General features: G+C 35.3%; 1 protein-coding gene across 2 annotated transcripts in view; it reads right to left on the bottom strand.

The window, feature by feature from the left end:
- The window catches only part of NELL1 (neural EGFL like 1), an 842,535-nt gene that overhangs the window by 650,616 nt on the left and 168,926 nt on the right, over positions 1–22,993 (bottom strand). For both annotated transcript variants that reach the window (XM_031941958.1, XM_031941959.1), the window contains exons 8-11: positions 16,850–16,984; positions 15,061–15,163; positions 9,969–10,042; positions 1,308–1,407 (exon numbers count right to left, since the gene is read on the bottom strand). In XM_031941958.1, the coding sequence (XP_031797818.1) occupies positions 1,308–1,407; positions 9,969–10,042; positions 15,061–15,163; positions 16,850–16,984 (412 nt within the window). The remainder of the gene's footprint in view (positions 1–1,307; positions 1,408–9,968; positions 10,043–15,060; positions 15,164–16,849; positions 16,985–22,993) is intronic.

The raw sequence follows: 22,993 nt of genomic DNA, 5'->3' as shown, positions 1-22,993 counted from the left end.
CATTTTGGAGTCATGAGGACTCATCTTCCTTAGTTAAAATCCAGTCTCTGACACTTACTAGCTGCTTAACTCTGGGCAAATCACTTAACTCTGTTTGCCTTAGTTTTCTCATAAGTAAAATAAGCTGCAGAAGGAAACAGCAAATCACTCCAGAATCTTTGCCAAAGAAAATCCCAAATGAAGTCATAAACAGACATCTGAAATAACTAAATAGCATAAGAAAATATAGGGGTGATCGGAAACAAATAGGGGTGGGGATGGAGATTGGGTTAGAGACAGGGACAGGAATAGGAACAGGGATAAAGATGGTGAAGGGGATAAACACAGGAAGAGAGAATAGGATGGGAAGGGACATAAGGATAGGAATAGGGACTGTATTTTCAACTGAGGAAACTCCCCCTACCAATGTAGATCAGTACCTTCTCTATAACTTACAGGCAAAGACAGTTGATTAGGGAGCCATGCTAAGATAAAAGAATTTCCCAGAGTCATTCAGCCAGATCAGAGATGGTATCTGAATCCAGTTCAGTCTATCATTCTAACCATTATAGTCTTCTGCCTGTCTTATGCAAGATAGGTTATATGCCATAGACAGCCATGATGACAAACAATATCACAAAAATAAAAAAATAATAACTTATAATTATGTAGTGCTTACTGTACCCTAGGTACTATCCCTGGGATCATTGAAAATATTTTTCTATATCTTCTTGGATCATCACATCTCTTTCTAGCCCATGCCCTAAGGAAAGAAGTAAATATAGCAAATACTATGACACTGCATGTTCCATTAGTAGCAGATTAAAAAGTAACACTGGAGTGAGAGAAGAAGCAAATGTCTGACCTTGTATTTAAATCAATGTCTTCTTGACTCCAAGTCAAGTATTTTATCTATTAGGTTATTCTCTAATAATACTTGACTCATGTTGTGAAGAAGTAGTTTTTACATTGCTGAAACTTCTGAGTCTTTCTAAGTTCCTTTATAAATACAAACAAGTTTTCAATATCTACTATATGTAAAGCGGATGGTTTCTAGTTAATAGCATGACCTTTTTTCAGCTTGGTATGGTCAACAGAAATGATCATCCCCAATTATAGTTAGGGAAACTGAGTCAGGGCATGTTAAGTACTATGCCCATGTTTGTAATAACTGACTAGTGCAATAATATGTTTAGTCTTGGTCTCCTGACTTTCACCATAGAATTCTTTGCTATCTCCTCCATTCTGTTCATTCTAGAAAACCATTAAGCCCTCATTCTTCCCAACCACCAACCCTCCTTCTCAACGTCCTCCAAATCTTGACTCACCTCTGCAGACGCTACAGCACTGGTTCTCTGGAAGAATGTGATCTTCCGCTGAGCAGTTCAAAGGAGGACATGTTTCAGTCACTTTTACTAAAACACCACCCTGGAAGCCAAAGACAATGAGGAGACAAAAGAATTTCAATATGATGAATCATCATGGGCAAGAGCATGCACTTAATACTCATCCTGAACAAAAATGGATGGTGAGGACCTGTAACAATTCTCCTCTGGTTTCACCCTATCCCATTTTCTTAAGCCAGCATCAATTTTGCTTTTAGATGAGTCTATATCCCAAAACCAGTTTTTTTTTCCCTTGGGGATCTAAGTACCTCCTAGTTCTGAATAGGGTGCTCAGTGATATTTAGTCAGCCAATAACCCAATTTCATTCTACATTTATTAAGTGCCTACTATGTGCAAGGCAATTTGGTACTGTGGATAGAGAGCTAGCCTCGAGTTCAGATATTGTGTCCATCACACAGTGCATGTCTTAATAGAACTTCATTCATTCATTTATAAATTCTAATAAGCTTTAAGTAGCTACTATATATAAGGCACAAGGGTTCTAGTTAGTAGCATGACCTTGTTTCAGTCCTGTAGTCAAAAAAAATTATCATCATCAGTGATATTTAATCAGCCAATAACCTGATTCCAATCCACATTTTACTTAACAAACATTTAATACTGGCTATGTGATGCAGGGCACTTTATTTGCCAATTTTAATTTCGCTATCTATAGAACAGGAAAGAAAAACAGCATCTTTCTTATAGAATTATTGTAGGATAAAATGAAATAATACAAGGAAAGTACTTTGCCAATCTTAAAAGTTCCATGTGTTAAATTATTATTATTATTTAAATATTCAGTAAATATTAAGTACTATTTTTATGAGTTGTCTTGACATTTCATAGATACCAATGGAGCATGTAGGCTGTCTATCAATCAGCTGTCACATTTATTAAGTGACCATCCCATACTTTTTTTCCCCCAAGGAATACATCTAATAGTGTTCCTGCCCGATTCCTAATTTATAATGGGCTGTAGATTTCCATGCTTACTGCAAGCCTATCCATGCACATGAAACAAATGCAAATGCAAAGTCATATTTCAAAGTCAAATATGATTTACTCTTGGACTAAGCATCCTTTTGGATAATCCATGCTACTATTCCTTCTCTATCATGTATAATTCATAGAAACTATATAAACTTATTCATGAGGGTCAGGGCTTGGACCTGTGACTTCATTCATGGAAGGATCTCCTAGGAGAGGAAAACCCTTCTACCAGTGTAGGTCAGCACATTCTCTGAATTTTCAATATTTAAGAAACTGTTTGAGACCATGAGAAATTAAGGGACTTGTCCAGGGTCATACAACCAGTTTGTGTCAGAGACAGAACTTAAACACAGGTTTTAGTAAGTCTGAATTACCATTCCATGGCTGCCTCTAAGCTAGAAGTATAATAAATCTCTATTATCAAAACACTCCAGCATGCCCCAAAAACATATTTAGATAGAATCTAATAAGAAAAGGAAATAGGAGACAGTTAAATAGAAAAAGCAGTATTTTTAGAATGAGAACTAGATTAGAATATGCATAATTACTTATTATAAATATTATAAATATATGTGATGGTAGGTGAACCACTTAGCCTCTCTGGACCTCAGTTCCCTCAATTGTAACATCAATGGTTAAATCAAGTGATTGCTCAGGTTCCTTCTAATTCTAAAACCTATGATCTTACGAGAAGGAAGAAAGCGAACATTTTGAAATAAATGACCTCAAGAGCCAAGGAAGGCAAAAGAAAAATATATCGTGTTAGGGCTCAAGATGGTTACCTACATAATACTGAATGAGAAATAAACCTCAATGAAAACTCCAGGTAAGCATGATGGGTTTATCATGCCATCATCCCAGTCAATCTGACCACCTTATTTGCATGTGCTTAAAACAATAGCAGCCACAAAGAATCAGAGGAGGCTGGATCCAGTGGGGCAGTCAAAGCCTGAAGATAAAAATTTCACAGTAAGGTCAAGAAAAGGCGAATGCTTGTCTGAACTGATTGAGACACGTGTTTCTCCTTGCTTCTTGCTAAGTTTTGACCTGAAGGTCAAAACTTACAATTCGCCAGTAGATGTGAGACTTTTTACTAGTTTGCTGGGATGCATTTATTTGCCAGGATGTTCAGCTACCGAAAAAGAAAACACAAAGTGCCAGACATGACAGCTGTGTTTTGGCCATTCATTCTTACTTCAATCTCTCCATGCCCTAAAGTCTGCTGTGGTCAACATTATCTGCTCTACTGCTGTCTAAAATAAACTTTTTATTACATTATTCAAACACAAAACATATATCCACTCTTTCATTTAATGTTTCCTTCACTTGCAATTTCAGTTTAATAACAAATCTACATATATGTATTATCTATTTATATGCATACACACATGTATGGGGATCAATGGGTATGTATATGAACATCTATCTACATATATATATACACATAGAAAAATGTGTTCATACATATTCATATACATATACATCCATACATGCATATAAATGGATGAATAGTGCTATAAATCTTGCAAAGTGCCTTACATATATTATTTCCATGTGAGACTCTCGGACACAATGGCACAATAAAGACTGGACTGGGATTCAGGAAGACCTAGCTAGACTGGAGCCTTACTATTTTTGCATACTAGCTGTGTGATCATGGGAAATTCTCTCTTGATGGCTCAATGCTCCAAGCATTTCTCTGAGATCATGTTCTAGATAAGTTGAAGATCTCTATTAGTGGAGAGAATTTACATGATAGGAACACCTTTCATCAAAGTAATGACAGCTCTTTCCTCTGACAAAAAATTATCACTGGTATCATGCTCATTTTAAGACTGGAAAACAAATCCAAAGAGATTGACTTTTATTTACAGTTATATAGCTAGTTAGTATCAAATATGAGTCTTATGTTCCTTTCTCTCCCTAGCCCTAACATTCCATCCTTAATGAGACTGTCTACTCAAAGCTGTAGGGATGCTTTCACAAGACTGTTCTCAACAACTAACAACCATTTGTTATAATTGTTGTTTCTAAAGCATCCCTGGGATGACTTCAATGACACACCATGATACAATGAGTAAATACAACCAAATAGCTATTGAAGAAGATAATCAGTGATCTCTTTAAGATATGCATTACTAATCTTTTTATAGCTTCATAGACCCCTTTGATAGTCTGGTAAAGGTTATGGACCCCTACACAAAATTGTGTCTTAAAATACATAAGACAAAAAACATGGGATTACAACATAAACCAAATATATTAAATATAATTGCCTATCTTTCTTTCTTTAGATAGAAGTATCTCAATCTAGAGAGGGAAACAGAAGTACATAGAAATTAAGAAAGGGGAAAGTGAAATAATTAGAGAGAAAGAAAGAGAATAAAAAGAAAGATAAGAGGGAACAAAGGGAAGTAAGGAAGGAAGGAAGGGAGGGAGGGAAGGAGGAAGGGAAAGAAGTAAGGAAGGGAAGGAGAATAGGGAAGAAAGGAAGAAGGGAAGAAAGGAAGGGAGGGAGGGAAGGAGGAAGGGAGGAAAGAGACATAATAATTTCAATGACTTCAGATTAAGAACCCATACTTTAATATCTCATGAAATGAAAGGCAATAATATTTTTAAAAAACACAAAATGAGCTAAGCATCCAAGCAGTACTATTCCATTGTATACCCTTTCTTGCTGAGTCATAGATTTTGGACTTTATCTCTTGCCTTTCCCATCCCAAAGTCTGCTTCCTTGGAAAGTGAATATCTAGCTTTGGTTTTGACTTTCCTTTCTGGACACAATTCTCTGATCTTCCTGGCATGTTGCCCTTTCTGTGCTATAGGCTTCCTGCCAAAGCATTCAGTCTAAGCTTTACCTTCATATATTTAGTTGAGGATCTTGAGATCATGTCCAAATAATCAATTGAGAGGGAAAAAAGAAATGTTTAACTTGGGGAAGATTTAAGGAAAAAATGATGGCTCAGTTAAAATATATGAAGACCCATTGGATGAAAAAGGAAATAGATTTGTTCTGTTTTACCCCAAGAAGTTCCACCTGTGCTTATGACCAACAGGTAGAAGTTGTAAAGAGGAAAGCTTAGGCTTTTTATAAGGAAATCTAATATTAAGAGGTTACAGTATCCCTAAATGGAATCTTGATACCAAGTCCAGTAAACTGTCTGTGGAGTGGAAGGGAATGAAGACCTTCAAGAGAACATTGGATAACAACTGATAGAGGGTGTCTATCAACTAGTAATAGAAAGCTATCAATTGAGTATGCTGTGGAAAGAATACTTATTGAGATATGGATATGATTAGATAAGTAGTTTCTAACATCAAGTCTGTTAGCTTTTTAAAAATATTCTCATAACTAGCTTTTTAAAAATATTCTCATAACTATTTAAACACAATTGATTTCCTTTTAAAATTCTATGTATTCTGACTTATGCATTTTAAAATACTATTCTGAGAAATGGTCCATAGGTTTTGTCAGATTGCCAAAGGGATCCATGCCACAATTGAAATTAAGAAATCCCTGTACTGAGTGTCTCTGATAAAGGCCTCATTTCTAAAATATATAAAGAACTGTGTTAAATTTATAAGAATTCAAGAAATTCTCTAATTGATAAATAAAGGATATGAACAAACAATTTTCAGATGAAGAAATTAAAGCTATCTATAGCCAGATGAAAAAAATCTCTAAATCACTACTGATTACAGAAATACAAATTAAAACAACTTTGACATACCACCTCACTCCTCTCAGCTTGACTAAGATGAAAGGAAAGGATAATGATAAATGTTGGAGGGAATTTGGGAAAATTGGAACACTAATGCATTGCTGGTGGAATTATGAAATGATTCAGTCATTCTGGAGAGCAGTTTGGAACTATACCCAAAGGGCTATCAAACTGTGCATACCGTTTGACCCAGCAGTATCCCAAGGAAATCATAAAAGAGGGAAAATGATGCACATATTGCAAAAAAAAAATTGTAGCAGTTCTTTTTTTGGTGGCAAAGAATTAGAGAGTAAGTGGATGCCCATCAGTTGGGGAATGGCTGAATAAGTTAAGGTCTATGAAAATAATAGAATATTATTGTCCTATTGTTCTATGAAATTTTATGAACAAGCTGATTTTAGAAAGATTTACACAAACTGATGCTGATCAAAAAAGCAGAATCAGGAATACAATTAAGAAAAACTTGGTTCTTCTCAACAATCCCAATAAACTTTGGAAGGAAAACATCATTTGCAATCAGAGAGAGAGTTATGGAGACTGAATGTAAATCAACACACGCTATGTTCACTTTTTTTTTCTCTTTTTCTCTTCTTTTTTTCCCCTCTCTCATGGTTTTTCCTTTTTGTTCTGATTTTTCTTTCCCAAAATTATTCATAAAGAAATATGCTTTTAAAAAATGAATGCACATATAGAATCAGAAAAAAATCCCTGGGATGCATGGTCTTTCAGTTTTTCAACTGAGATTTTGTTATTAGGTTCTCTTGGGGTATATTTTGGTAATCAATATTTGCTTGTTCTACTTGCTCAGTTGTGAGCTAGACCTTCAAACTGTTCAAAGCAGTTTTGTATGGACTCACAATAATGTGAAGTTTCAATGTCTTTCTTTATTCTATCTCACTTTATGTTGACAATATTTATATTATATTGGTGCTAATATTTCAGCTACTTTTTAGACATTAGGAAAAGTAAGTTAATTGACTTTCTCAAGCACTACAAGTGAATATCTGAGATACAATAATAGGAACAACTAAAATTTATTGAAGTACTCTGAAGTTTACAGAATGCTCTTTTTCTTCCTTCTATCCTACCCCTACTCTGTCTCTCTCTTTCTCTGCATGTGTATATGGATATATGGATATAAGTGTATTGTATAAGTTTGCATGTATATTTATATACATGCATATGTGTGTGTATATATATATATATATATATATATATATATAAAATCTGTATTTATCCTCACAACTCTGTGAGGTAGATTTTATTGTCAACATTTTATAGATCAGAAAAATGAGATAAACAGAAGTGAAATAATCTGCTTAGGATCACAGTGAAGTTCTTGACGCAATATTTCAATCCATGTTTTCTTGATACCAAGTCCAGTGCTCTAGGCACTACATCATGCTGACTACCTTGGACTTGGTTACCTCCTCCAAGTAACCCCTTCAGTGCTTAGGGATCTAAAACATAAGAGATGGTCTCCTGAGATGCATGAAGTTTCTCTATGGTCCAAGGTCAAAAACACCAATCTTATTCAAACTGGACCATCCCAGTTAAGTCAAGATGTCAAGAATTCAAATACATACTACAAATAACAAATGGTATTATTATGGGTATGGGTTATTTCAATATACCCATGTGTCCTACTAGTTTCTACATATCTAAAACAGCATCCCATCTATTAATAGGTGCAAAAAAAATGCACTTGAGAATATCTTCTAGGTCCAAGACATTTCCAACTCAAATTCAGTTAAGGGAATCTTTTACAAAACAACATGCAAAATCCAGAAGGTTAAGGTTTTGTTGTTGTTTCTCAAAAGAAGCTTGATTTGACCGGCTGTTGGTGAAATGAGCTTGGGAACTCTAATCAACCTTTAACACATTTAATGGGATGAGATCATAATTAACAAATAATGTTTTAAATAGTGAAGATTGCATTTGTGGGAAGGTGCAAAGCCTGTGACAAGAACGAAATCAGTGCCATCTCACAAAGGGGAACCAACTGAATTACAAACTTCATCACCCTTTTCACTTGTTTTTCAGAAACATTTCAAGCACAAAAGATGATGATTCACATATTTTAATCCTCTTGATTGTCATTTGTTTCCCATAACCTTCAGGCCTTTGTGTTGGTAGAAAAATTATCTCTACTTAAAGAGAAGTTATATATGAAATAGATTAAATACAAACACTCTTAATTACAGTATTTCAACCACAATTTCTAACAACTTAATACAACTCAGATTTTTCATTCTCAAATTGCTTTACTTACAGAAATGTCAAAGGAGAACAATAATTGCTTAAAATTGAATATTACTATCTAACATGGATAATTTGTTTTCATTTTTTCAAACTGGCTCGGATATCCTCCATGGAATTTTTTTAATACAGATTTGTTTCTGCCTTAATTGGCTTTATTATTTCTCTAAAATCTTCCAGGAATCATGAAAATAGAACTCATGGTTTTGGTTAATAGATTTGAGAATCTTTGACTCCATTTACATTGAACCATCTTTCTCCAATTTGGTAATATCCATTAAGCTCATATTCATTGGCTCCATTATAACGTTGTACCAACCTTCTTAAAATATTCTGAAATAGCATCATTCGATGAACAATCAACCCCACAATACCATGGTACAGTTTCTTTGTCATTAATAGATCATCCCCAAAGAAATGGGGACCACTATAAATACAGTATCAATTTCCTTCCAAATAGAGAGAAGGTATTCTGTACAAATTTGCTTTAATCATCTCCTCAATTTCAGGATTACCTATGGATTCTTTTCAAAATATTAAGGCATTTTGCCAGACCTAAACTGTTATTATAATTATTCATTATAAGCCTAGCCAACCTGCAAAATCGTGAACCTGGCCTAGATAGAAACAAGAACATACTTCCTAGGCATCTGTTTGCCATGATGTCTCAACTCAGGCAGTTATCTCCTTCCTACCAGAGAAATGAACTCTGCCCATAGAACCATCCAGGGTTTGGATGGACCAGCTTTGACATTATTTTTCCTGGATCCAGGACTTCACAGAATCTCATGGTCACAGGAAGAACAGAGACCATTTTACTCTAACCTCTTCATCTTACTAAAGTGTAGAAAGGTTAAGACATTTGCTCTGACCCTTTCCCTTTCACTGAAATCTAGATTCTACTCTCATCTCTCTCATCTGCTCTTTGAAGTAAGATTTAAAAAATATCTATCTGGTAATTGGGATAATCCACCTCTTCCTAACTTCTCATTCCTGTGCTCCTACATCTATCCACCTCTTTGTCCACCTTCAGTCCACTTTGTCTAACAGCAACTTAGTTTCAAAACTAAGAAAGTAATAAATTCCTTCCATAATTCAGACTCCATCCTACTTCAAATAGCCATTCCCAAGTTTCTCAAGTTTAACCCTATTTTATCCTTAGAAGAAATGAAAGGAAGCTTAGAAGTTATTGAATCCAAAATCTCTTTTCACACATGGGAAAACTGAGGCCCAGAAGGATATTGTGATTTTACCAACGTCCATAGATAATAATCAACAAAGGAAAGATTGAAACCCAGATTCTCTAACTCCAGAACCAGTATTCTTTCCAATTTACCATCTACCTCTGTGGCTTTATATTTTATTTGCTTACAGTTATGTCAGAGTCCACAATTGTATGCACCATGATGGCAAGAATCATGTCATAGTTGCTATATCTGTCTAAATGACTTTTGAGGTCCCATCCACATTTAATCTTTGATCCTATAAAAAATCCTCTCCATATACTCCAATACTGTAGCGGTCTCATGATACAAAGTTATATATTTTTGCCCCATACTTTTTAAAACTGCTGATACATAAGTGATGTGTATCCATCTAAGAAACTTAAAAGTTAAGATTCCAACTTACTCGACATTCTCGACAGCTCTTGGTTAAAATTCTATGGCCCTCAGCGAGAACTTTTCCACCATAGATACACTTTGCTGTAAGAAGAAAGATTAAATTAGTTATGGTGGCAAAGTCTTCTTAAAGGAAGATAGATTCTTTCAACCACTATTAAACACAGAAAGAGAATGGCAGTTTGGGAAAGTAGATCGTTATGACTCCTCTCATTATTAACACTTTAATTTTGGTCATGACTTCTTGAAGAAATATATATACATATTTTTAATCTAGAATTCTTTCAGTGTTCCAAAAGACAACTACAGAAGAAACAAACATACCAGTATATAAATATGTATATGATAATCTGAGGTGCTGGGAGTGAACCTAAGAAGAGCAGAGAGCACATGAGCTAAATCATAAAGTATTTATAAAGGTTAATTAGCCTTTGTATCAAGGTAGACGATTCATATACTTGATAATAGATTGACCCTCGTTTTTTAAATCATCTTGCCTGCTCTTCTTAGGTTCACTCCCACTATCTCAGATTATCATATACATATTTATATACTGGTATGTTATATTCACCCCGTAGAATATGAGTTTCTTGAAGTCATTTTCATTTTGGAGCCCCAGCTCCTAACGCAGTACATTATGCATAATAGATGTTTAACAAATGTCAAGTGGATTGAAGTTAGATTAAAGCTAAAACATCTAAATCAAAGTATATCTCTTGGAAGAGCTGCTGGTACAGTGGATAGGACACTGGACCTGCAGTAGGAAAACCTGAATTCAAATCTAGTCTCAGATACCTACTAGCTGTGTCACTCTAGGCAAGACACTGTTTGCCTCAATTTCCTCATCTGTAAAATGGAACTAATAATAGCACTCATTTTGCAGAGCTGCTGTGAGGATCAAATAAGATAACATTTTTAAAGTGCTTAGCATAGGTATGTACTTTCTTTCCCTTCCTCCTTTGGCCCTTCTGATATACTTTAAAATAATGCAGCATATTGCATTTTGTTATCTTTCTCATTTTTTCTGTTTTATTTGACTTTCTTGTGCAGCAAGATAATTGTATAAATATGTATGTATATATTAGATTTAACATATATTTCTACCATATTTAATATATATTGGATTACTTGTCATCTAAGGGAGGGAGTGAGAGAAGGGAAGGGAAAATTGTACACAAAGTTTTGCAAGGGTTAATGTTGAAAAATTATCCATGCATCAAAATAAAAAGCTTTAATTTAAAAAAGAGATTGGAGTTAGGAAACTTCTCTTGAAATATCTTGTCTGACCATTATACTCTTGTTTCCTAAAACCAAAAATGGTATCCAATCCAATCCAATAAATATTTTTAACTGCCAAAAAATGCAGCATAGTAAAACAAGTGCTAAATTTCAAGCCAGAAGGCATAGGTTTGGTTCCTAGATTATTCATAACCTATGTGACCTGCATTCTAGTTTCCACCTTTAGATAACCCAGTGGTTAGAATGCTGGACTCTCATGAAAGATCTGTGTTCTTTAGATACTTTACTAGCTGTATAACTGTGGATACTTCATTTATTCTGTCTCAGACTTAGTTTCTTCATCTATAAAATGGAGATAATAATGCCTTGTCCCTCACAGGATTACTATTATTAGATTATCTAGTGCTATTTTAAATTTTTATTTATTTTATCATTCATTTTTTAAAATGTGGAGTTCTAAATTCTCTTTCTCCATTTCACCCTTACTCCACCCAGTGAAAGGCAAGCTTACAACTGCAGCTGGTACCAACTCATCCAGGTAGCTCATCCGCCCTAAGTACATGGCTCTTAAATTTGCCAAATGTTTCTTGCTGGGGCTGGAGACCAAAGAATAGTACACCTTCCTGCTCTCCATCATCACATGCTGACTTGGAGATATAATGTCTCAAGACATGTCTAGTTTGTTTCCTCTCTTCCTCTTTGAAACTGATCACTTCGGGGACATATTTCAAATGATAAGGACTTTTAAATTATATATTCACATGAGCACAGGGAGACACACTCAAATCATCCAAATTATTTCAGAACCAAAAGTCCCTTGAACAGAGCTATGTCATTCTTTATATAATAGTGTTGTTTAAGGACATGCTTTATTTAAGGAACGCCAAGCTCTTTAAAACTGGAATTAATTGAGTTTATAAGTGTGGCAGCAAACAATCCTCTTTCTTTTCTAAGATACAATACTGCTGCCAAACATTAGTCCTATCTATCTTAATACTTGATTCACCTCTAAAAAAAATCTGAATTTTTCTGTCTGACAAAATAATAGAAAAAACAAATTAGTTGGATTTTGGGAGAACCAAAGTTCAAATTTAAATAGATCCTTGAAATCTGCAGCATTGTACTAATGATGTTTGGATCAGAAAATGTTCTATCTCCATAAAGTATAGATCAAAGTCATTGAGGTCGAGGTACAATTGGCTTGCTTTTGAAGGAACCTAAAAGAGACATTTTTAAACCTGAAGACTTGGCCCTGATATTTGGATCTAGAATGATGCTAATGTTTGTTTCAAAGAAATAATGAGACAAAATGAACACCCAAATGCTATTTTGTGCATTAAAAAGTTCTCTGCAATTTAGACTTGCCTCAACTATTCTTCAGTGTTCAGGCTTGAAATGTCAAAATCACATCTTGTATACTACTTAAAAAAAGAAATGGTAAATGGGAAGGGATTAGCATTCCATTCCCCTAAGTCTTGTTTTTGACCCCCATTTCTTCTCTTCTTATACTTTTTCCCACAGCAATTTTAACCTCTTCCCCAAGCCCTAAAACCTTTTTTATGAGGTGACTAACAAATTGCAGATTTGTTGCCAAGAAAGCACTTTGTAAACCTTAAAGTCATCATAATAAATAAACTATTATCTGGGGAAGAAAGCTCTGGGAAGAAGAGGGCAGACATCAAACCACTACCACCTGCTGCCATAAACTCAAGAGCCAAAGAAAGAACCCTTCTTTCCTAAAACACTGGCTCTTCTTCTAATCTATGCATGTAGCCTATGCAGCAGGCCACCTGGCAACTGCCTGCATAGCCACAGTTTCTGAACTCTCAGCAAAAAAAAGAAAGTTTTCACCACCAAAGTCCTTGAAGCTGTCAAATGACTCAGGAGCACAGATTGACATGGATTTATTAAAGTAAATGCCACTAAAGAAAATGTATTAGCACTTACTTTGCCACTGTGCCTTCAAGACCATGGGTCTGTTAATCTGGAAGGGAGCTGAAATGTCCTAAATGCTTTATCTTTCAGATCTTATCTCTAATAGGATAGAGGGCAAGCTCTTTAAGGGAACAGAATAGCACCTTTTTCGATTTGTCTTCCCAGCACTTAGCATCGTGCCTTTAAAATAATAAATGCTTTTTCATTCATTCATTCCTATAAAGGCAAATCGGGCGCCAGTCCAATCTCCAGCATTAATTGTACTTACGAGTCACAGTCTTTTACTTTCAATTGCTTATATTGGTTCTACACTTGAATGTCCTGCTAGCACCTTGAACTGAACATCCTAAAACAGAACTAAACAAGAGTCCTTAGGGAGACATAATAACTGCCTTAAAGTATTTGAAAAGCTGTCACATGGAAGAAGGATTAGGTTTCAGTCTGTTGCTAGAAGGCAAAATCACTGACAATGGGTAAAAATTGCAAAGAAATAACTTGATGTAAAATTTTTTTCTTAATAGACCTGTCCAAAAGTAGCATGGGCTGTCTGGAGAGGTGTTGGGTCCTTTCTCAGTGGAAGTCGTCAAGAAGAATCTGCACGACTACTTGCTAATTATAACTATAATTTTGAGAGCTGCAGTGTTGTCTAAGTGATAAAGAATTAGCCCCAGAACTAGGAAAAGCTGGGTTCAAGGCCTGTCTATGAGAGAATAACATGGTTAGCTATATATTTTATGGAGAATGCACTCGGGTAAGAGGAAAACCTGAGACAGACAGACCCACCCACAGGCTATTGCAAGAGTCCAGATGAGAGTGATCTGTATCCTGAGAATGGCAATATTATAAGAGAAGAGGTATATATAAAAGGCATCATGAAAATAAAATCTACTGCCTATATTTCCAGCACAAAAATAATAATAATAATGACTTGGAATTTTACACAAACATCATCTCACTTGATCTGCACAGCAATGCCATGAGGTAAGATATTCCAGGTGCAATTTTTGCCATTTTATGAATAAAGAAACTGAGGCTCTAAAGTGTTAAATGACTTAACTGTGGTCACTTAACTGATAACTGTCAGATTTGGGATCTGAACTCATCTTTCCTGATTGTAGATATAATGCTCTTTCTACTACACCATTCTATTGTGCACAAACTTAACATTTGGCAGTGGGTTTTATGCAGCTGTGATTTCCACAGTTAATCAATTTATTAACTTTCTTATTTTTATTTATTTATTTATTAAATATTTATGTTCCAGGCATTGTGCTAAGTGCTAGAGACATAAAAAAATGAAAATGTTTCTGCCCTCATGGAGCTGACATTCTATATAGTGAGCATGTGCTCACATGCAAATAAAAATAAAATATACAGAAAATCAAAATAAAATAATTTTGGAATAAGGGAGGCACAAGATATGAGAGAATCAGAAAAGGTTACATGTAGAACTCGGCAGTTGGCAGGAACTTAAAGGAAGCCAAACTCTCCTAATAAGCAGGAGCAAACATTCTGAATACTGAGCAATGGAACCAGTGTGTGCAAAAGTAGGAACTTCAGCAGATGGAATGTCACATGAGAGCAACAGAAAGAAGGAAAGATTGGCCATGATATGCAGTTCTCCCAGTGTAGACAAAAAAACAAAAAACAAAAAAAAAGCTGGTAATTTTGTTCATTTGCCAGATGGACAATCCTAGGTATAGTATGTTGTCTAGATTTCAAAAAAAAAAAATGACCCCAGAGTGCTTCAACACTATCTCTCCTACTAGTAAATTAATTTATGGCATTATCATATGTTTATTTTTATTTAAACTGTTTTTGATCCATTTTACCTGTGCTTATTCAACATAAGGGATGAGTGGGAAAAGACCACAAACTGACCATTAATAGAAACATGCGAATAACTCTTCATCCCAGCTCATACTCACGGCGACAAGCTTTACAACACTGGCCTCCAATATGGACAGGGAGTGAGTCAGGAGAGCAGTTGAGAGGGGGACAGGACATCCTCCGGCATTCTACCGCTCCACTCTGAGAAAGAACAGAGAGAGAAGATTCAAAGCAGGGAAGACTGGTATGAATGGAACAGAGCCAGGAAAATGACTCACAATGACCATAATAACCCATGTATTCCAAGTCTTAGTGCAGTTTTACACTCCTGAAGTATTAAACCACTGTAAGACTTTGGGCATCCCTTGTATAAGGGATAATGACACTGAATGGCAATAGAACTCTATTGTGACTCAAAATATTTCTCTCACCTTTCAGCAGAGAGGTGAGAGGCTTTAGGAGTAGAATGCAGAATCAGATTCACATTTTTAAAGTGACCAATTCTTTGACTTATATCTAGGTTTCAATGAATGAGAGTAATCAGTCCCATGAAGAGGTCACATATTTGAATTCACATGATTCAAAGTTGTAATTATGAAAAACACAGTAACTGATTCCGGCCCAATGGAAAGATGCAAGGCACATTTGAATAATGTGAACCTTTGACAAGATTATTTGCATCAACAAATTAAGCTTTCTAAAATGAGTATCTTGGATCTAAGGATAAGTTCTATCCTTATATACAGATATAAACAAACATAAAACAAAATTCACAAAACAAAGCAACAGAAAAGGAATGGAAATAGAAAGGAGGAATGTAAAAGGTACTTGAGAGGTTAGTTTTTAAAGACCCAAATCTTCATCCCAGAAACTTCAGAGAAATCAAAGCAATGTTAGAAGTTTTAAATTTATTCCTGGATGAAAAAGAGAGCCTTTTCTGCAACCTGACTGAATTCAAGCCACCTCTGTTACTTTCCTGATATACATCATTGACTTTATCCCACATGCCCACTCAGGACAAATAAATTAGATAGAAAACAAAAGCCATTTTTACAAGAGCATAAATAGAACCCTTTGTAGACTGTCAATCATTGTCAAGGCACTAACAACCAGTTTTGTATTTTCCTGGACAAACAATGACATTCTACAGATATTTATCAAATAATTTCAGTGGGACAAGTTTTACATACTAAAACTCCTTCCAATTTTTATATCCTAACTAAAGAGGCCACAGCTGTCACTATGTAAGAGGAGGACACATTTTGGGAAGCCAATTAAAGTTATAATTAGTATCTTAAATGGGAAAGTAGCTATTAATTATAATAGAATTTCCATACTACTTTAAAGTTTGCAAAAATGTTTTATCTTCATTCTTATTTGACCCACACAATCATCCTAAGACATCAGGGACGTTACTGTTCTTGTTTTATGGATGAGAAAAATATGGCTCAGAAGGTTAAATGTTCTGTCCTGGGTCAGACAATTAGGTTCTGTCTGTTACACATTCAAACCCAGGTGTTCCTGGCTTCAAGTACAATGCTCTTTCTCTATTACTCCCAACTTTATGATGAATGAAACAAATCTCTAAATCTGATCCCAAAAAAAGACATTTCCCTACTTCCCACTCCGAAACAACAAGCTTCTCAAGGATATAATTAGGACAAGTGAGAGACTGCTGTCAAGGGAAAGTCAATTTTATCTTCTGAAGATTCACATTTTTTAAGGCAAAAAATTTCCAACATTTCTTAACAATCATTCAAAATTGCTAGTGGGTGCATACAAAAAAAGATGATAATAATTCTCAGAGTTAACATATGTCTTCAAGAGCCAGGATTATACCATAATTAGTCCTCTCTCCTTTAAATGTGCTTTTTCAAAGAGTCTTACTTTACACGTGCAATTCCGGCAGTGATCATCGTCTACCCAGGAGTCTTGGTCTCGATAGATCAGTCCATTTACTTGACAGGTCTTCTCACAATGGCAGTTTTCCAACTGACTGAGCCTCGTTTCTGCATAATTCAGCTGTAAACCAAAGTTTGCTAGTTGTAATTTCTATGATTCACTTGCAAGGTTTTTCACATAGCCAATACAAAAATGGTGAGGGAGAAGGAGGGAGAGGGAGGGAGAGAAAGAGAAAGAAGAAAACTCAAACCATTCACCATTCTCTAACAGGATCTAATTTTTGTTACACAAGGTGAAATCAGTCTAAATTGAAGACATATTGGCTTCCATGGTCTAATGAGCACCAAATGAGACATTAAACTGTAACTCAGGGACCTCACGGGTGTTCATAAATTTGTGTACTTTCAGTTCAAACCACACACTGAAGCACTCATAATGAATGTATTCTCGAGTACTCATTAAAATGTTTACAGGCAATATAATCATGAACACTGGTGCACTTCTATTCATCTTCTCTTTTTTACCTTTACTTCCCCATTTCAATGAGATAAAAGTTGAAAAAAGCTCTTAGCACCACGCCTGGCACACAGCAGGTACTTTAAAAAATGCTTATTCCCTTTCCTTCTCCCCACCATCATCACTCCATTTTAATCAAGTGGCCATGTTTTTAAAAAATAAAATTAGCTTTTGTTCCAGCACAAAGGGAATATGCAGAGAAATAAGTAAGGAAAGGATGAAAAACTCAGTGTTCCCATTCCCTCTCCCTATAACACAAGTTTAAGACTTCAAATTCATATTCCCAGAAATATGCTATATTGTCCAAAAGGAGGGAAGGAGAGGAATAGAACGCCCATAGACAAGAGGAAATTTCTTTAAACAATTCACCAGGGAATCATTTCTAGATCCTGCTTAAACACAACCATTTTTTCAAGATAAAAATTCATTCTCCCAGTGGTGGGAGAATGATGTTATTGTCATACTTCCTTTAGTCCCAGAATTGAATCTGCTATGGTTTGAAAGAAAATATTTTTTACTAAAGAGCCAGATATTTTTAATAATGCTTATTCCCTTTTCTTCTCCCCACCATCATCATCACTCCATTTTAATCAAGTGGCCATGTTTTTAAAAAATAAAATTAGCTTTTGTTCCAGCACAGAGGGAATCTGCAGAGAAATAAGTAGGGAAAGGATGAAAAAGTCAGTGTTCCCATTCCCCCTCCCTATAACACAAGTTTAAGACTTTTCAAATTCATATTCCCAGAAATATGCTATATTGTCCAAAAGGAGGGAAGGAGAGGAATAGAATGCCCATAGACAAGAGGAAATTTCTTTAAACAATTCACCAGAGGATCATTTCTAGATCCTGCTTAAACACAGCCATTTTTTCAAGATAAAAATTCATTCTCCCAGTAGTGGGAGAATGATGCTATTGTCCTACTTCCTTTAGTCCCAGAATTGAATCTGCTATGGTTTGAAAGAAAATATTTTTTTACTAAAGATCCAGATATTTTCCTTGGCCTACTGATTAAGAATATATTCTTTATTTCCTGTTTTCCTGTATTCTTTATTTCCTAACTAACTAGCTTTAGAGTACTCTAGGATGAAACGTCTTAAGCTTCACAACCCAATATGAGGTCACATAACTTAAAATGTGGAGATTGTGAAATTATGATTTATTATTAATAAATGTTCTTTTTGTATATACTATTTTACATACCAATCTACCCAGATTCATGTAAAAAATTCTTGGGCAAAAAAGGGTCACAAGTGGAAAAAACTTAAGAAGCCCTGCCCAGGAAAATTCTGTGATCTTTGATCAATATCCCAATCCCAATTTTAAAATATCCCAAATCAATTGTCAGCCAATAGAACTTCTACCATGATGATGTTCATTATCAAGAGATTTCCCTTAAGTGAGGTTCTAACCCAGATGGTCTTCTCAAATATTTATCCTAATGAGCATAATGACTTTATAAACAAAATCTAAATATAATTTTAAAAGCCCTGTTTATTCACTTCATACTCATGCCCAACAAAACTTCCATGAGAGACTTATTAATATATTTTATTTTAGTTGAAGCTAAATACTTCAAAATTACATAGACCAAGCTGAACCTCAATGAGAGATAAATATTTCAATTCACTTTTTTTTCGGCAGAGGTAGAGGACAATGAACTTTGAATATAATGTCAAACTTTTTAAAATATATTCATTCGTTGTTCTCAATAGTTTTCGTTTTAAAATTAAAAGGGAAAAATAAAATAAATACATACAGAAAATTAAGATGGTCAAAGAATTTAGTCCCCTATAGCTAAACTAGTGAGGACCAACTTAAACTGCTGAGCTGCTTCTCTGACAACAGATATAATTTTCTCCATGCCATACTCTAAGCCTACCCACCTACCAATGCTTGTGTTTCAGTGGCATGAGAACCAGCATTGCATCATCCCAAAATGAGGTCTTCAACCAGAACTTGATCTGACTGGTATTAATGACACTGATACGTTAATTTGTATTTGTAAATAGACTACCCAAAACTTCCTATTCAAGTGCTATTTGCCAATGATAACTCCCTCTAAATAATCTGTCTCTAAGTACTCAAAAGCTCCAATCAATCTGTGATGATATTAGTTTGATATTTCCTACACTCATGCCTTTTCAATCTCGCGTCATTCTTGCTCATACTTTCACAATGGTTTAACACATTTTGGAAGCTTTTGTTTCTTTCTTCCAACACTTCAAATCTCAGAATCAGTAATCTCAATCTTCAGAAAAAATTAGAAGAAAGGGAAAGAAAACATAAACATTCTCCTACTCTGTTTCCTTTCTCCAGTCTTACTAAACTCTATAGGAAATGAGTGGCCCATACTTCTTCATAAATCTATGATCCTAACTGCCAAATATAATCGCCAGTGATCTCAGGCCTTAGGAGGAAAAAAAGAAAAAAATCAGGAAAAGATGAATAATTCCATTTTCCATGAGCTTCACAGGAAATAATGATGTGCTCATTCCTTCTCTTGAATAATGAAGGAAGTCAGAATAGACTTGTAACCTTCTCAAAAACAGCCTGATCTCCTGGATCGAAAGACATCACTTTTAAAGGGGGGGAGGAGATATATATATATCTTACTGTTAATATTTTGACTGGCTCTTGCATCTGTTTCTCCAGCATTGGGGCACTTGAAAAAGGTCACTATTTTGGGAATGAAACCCTACCAGACGTTGAAAATTCATCTCACCTAGAAGAAATGGAAATTCAGGCTATTCTAAGGGGATCTATAATACTGACAACATTTGGCAATATTCAACACCAAACCACAATAGAAATCAATCACTTATTCAAAAGTCTTTCTTTTCCTTTCAGCATTTTGATTCTGGTTTTAATTTAGCCTTTCTTACTAATATTTAAAATCCAGATTTCCCATTTTTGCAATGACAGTGAGCCAAGAGAAAACAGCATTAAACTAAAGCCAATTTTTCAAACATGCTTAATTTCTAATCTTACTTTCTATTTTTTGTTATATCTTGTAATAGCAATAAGAGAAAAGCAACTGTAAATCAAGGAAAATTATATGTTCTGTCTCTGGCATCATAAATTTATACAACAAATTCATTTTAAAAAGGTATTTACATACCATATACCTTCCCTCCAAAGAATGGACAGAGATACAAAATAGATAACACTTTCAAATCTACATCTCCAAATCTGCACTCTCTGTACTTTTATCTATGCAACCATATATTAAATAATTCATCCCTAACGATACACATTCAAAGACAGACTGCAGTGAAGCTTTTTTCAGATTGAGAGGTCAATGAATAGATCTGAGGAAAGGGGTTGTAGTGGTGGGTTCCACCCTCCCCCTTTGAAATGTTATTTACTTGGCATCTGTTGTATGAAAGGAAGGAGAAATCTTCTATTGTGTTAAACCTTTAAGCTTAATTGAAAAATCACTATTGAGCTCTGTGAAACAATGAAAGCCTCAAAATTAAATGTGTTGCAAGCTGAAATGCCATTCTAAGTGCTGTTTGATTTGCATAAATAGATTTGTCAAAGATTTAAACAAAAATAATCAAGAAATTCCCAGGCTTCCAGTTTTTGTTTTCCTGATTACCAGGTTTAGGAGTTGAGTTGAGATACTGATAATGGGTAAAAAGAAAAGGGGAAGCTGGAAGGAGGCTCATATTAGGATTCCTTGCCCTCAGAAGGCAAATTTCCAATTTTGCAAAACTCAATATTGCACCTCCAGAGAATATCTGTGTATGTGAGCAGAGGTTCTCATTTATCAATAGGGACTTGGATGAGAAACATAATGGAAGCAAAATTTGAGTTAACAACACTGCTTCTTTTTCCCTGTGCCTGAAAACCACCTCAAGATGTTAACATTCTTGATGATACGCTGACCTCTTAAGACAGCTAAAAAAATATTTCATGAGTTTGAACACTTGTCTCTTGCCTGAGAAATTTGCACAAAATTTCAGAGCTAGCAAAACCTTCAATGGACCCCTTATCCAAGTGAATTTCCAAATGAATTGTCATTGTGACATTCTCAACAATTGCTCATCTAGGCTTGGTTTGAGAGTTTCCAATAAGAACCTTTAGCAAATAAGATCATCCCATTACACTTTTAGATAGTTCTAATTGATAGGAATCTCTTATTTCAATCAAACCTAAATTTCGCTTATCGCCATTTCCATCCACTGATTCCTAGCTCTGCCTTCTGGGACAACAAATAGGAATATTCTAAATCCCTCTTGCACAAGACAGTGTTGAACAGTGGATAGAGCACTTGCCCTGAAGTCAGAAGGACCTGAGTTCAAATCGGGCCTCAGACATTTAATACTTCCTAGCTGTGTGACCCTGGGAAAGTCACTTAACTCCAATTGCCTCAGCCAAAAAATAAAAGAAAGAAAGAAAAGAAATACTAAAAGACAACCAGCCAGACCATCTAAATCTTCTCTTCTCCAAGTTAACCAACTCAAATTCCTTCTCCAGGTTCTACAGATGGTTTACTAGTTTCCTTCTTCTTAGTCCTTAACTTAATCCCCAATTCTACAGGGCTTTAAAATTTGCCAATCACTAAATCAACAATCCTCTTTTACATCTGAAAGAAGCACTGAAAGGTTAAGTGACCTGGCTAGGATCACTTAGCTAGTGAGTATCAGATGAAGGCCTTGATCCCTAAGAACATGAATTCTTTACCCTTTTTTATGTTAACTCTTTGGCTGTCTAGTGCAAATCTTTTAATGTGTCAGGGACCCTTTTTGCAGTATAGTAAAGCCTAAAGAACCCTTCTCAGATTAATGATTTAAAATGCATACATTAAATATTTAGAATTAAAAAGGAAAGTAACTGAATTCAGATAAATATATATTTTTCCTCAGCCAAGTTCATGGGCTGAAGGTCAAGAAACTTTGGTCCAGTGAAGCTGACCCATTCTCCAAACAATGTTTTAAAATAAATAAAATAAAATACATAAAATTACAAAGGAATTTAATTGATATAACAGAATATGGCTACCAAAATATTTTTCAATTAAACTGAAAGATTCCCTGAAATCTACCCACAAGTTTCCTAGAGCCCATGGACCCTTTCTAGACCAATGGCTTAATGCCAGCCTGCAGGATCCTTCTTCAGGCTCTACCCTACTGCATGACTCAACAATAAAAATAATCAGATCAATTGGACAAATGTTTGAGTTACCTTCAGTTTAATCTTCCCTAGGGTTGCCCACCTCTTCTAAATTTAGCAAGCAAGTCTTAATTAACCCTTCAAGAAGAATGTTTTTCATTCTAAACCACATTTGCTGCCAGGCTGGCCCATTAAGATCAACCTTCCCCAAGGACACTCCCAAATCCTCTGGCAGGGAGAGCTTAATGATGTGGAGGGAGAACATTGATCTGCATATACTTGTCACTGCAGCATGCTGTTCCCTCCTCCTCCCCCCATCCAGGATCTTTATTTAGGGTTCGACTCATTTCACATCCCCCATTACAGTGACTCCACTATTATAGGGGCCAGGAGGTATGAGTGTTCTGCATGGCTCATCAAGCATCCCTCTGCAGAAAGGGATGACTCAAGAGTACCACTTCCCTTCCCTTTCTTGTCATCCAAAAAAGCTGCCACTGG

The sequence above is a fragment of the Sarcophilus harrisii genome, chromosome 6, assembly GCF_902635505.1.
Source record: "Sarcophilus harrisii chromosome 6, mSarHar1.11, whole genome shotgun sequence".
Lineage (NCBI taxonomy): Eukaryota > Metazoa > Chordata > Mammalia > Dasyuromorphia > Dasyuridae > Sarcophilus > Sarcophilus harrisii.
Note: the sequence above shows the minus strand (reverse complement) of the source record. Positions and strands in the feature narration are given on the sequence as shown.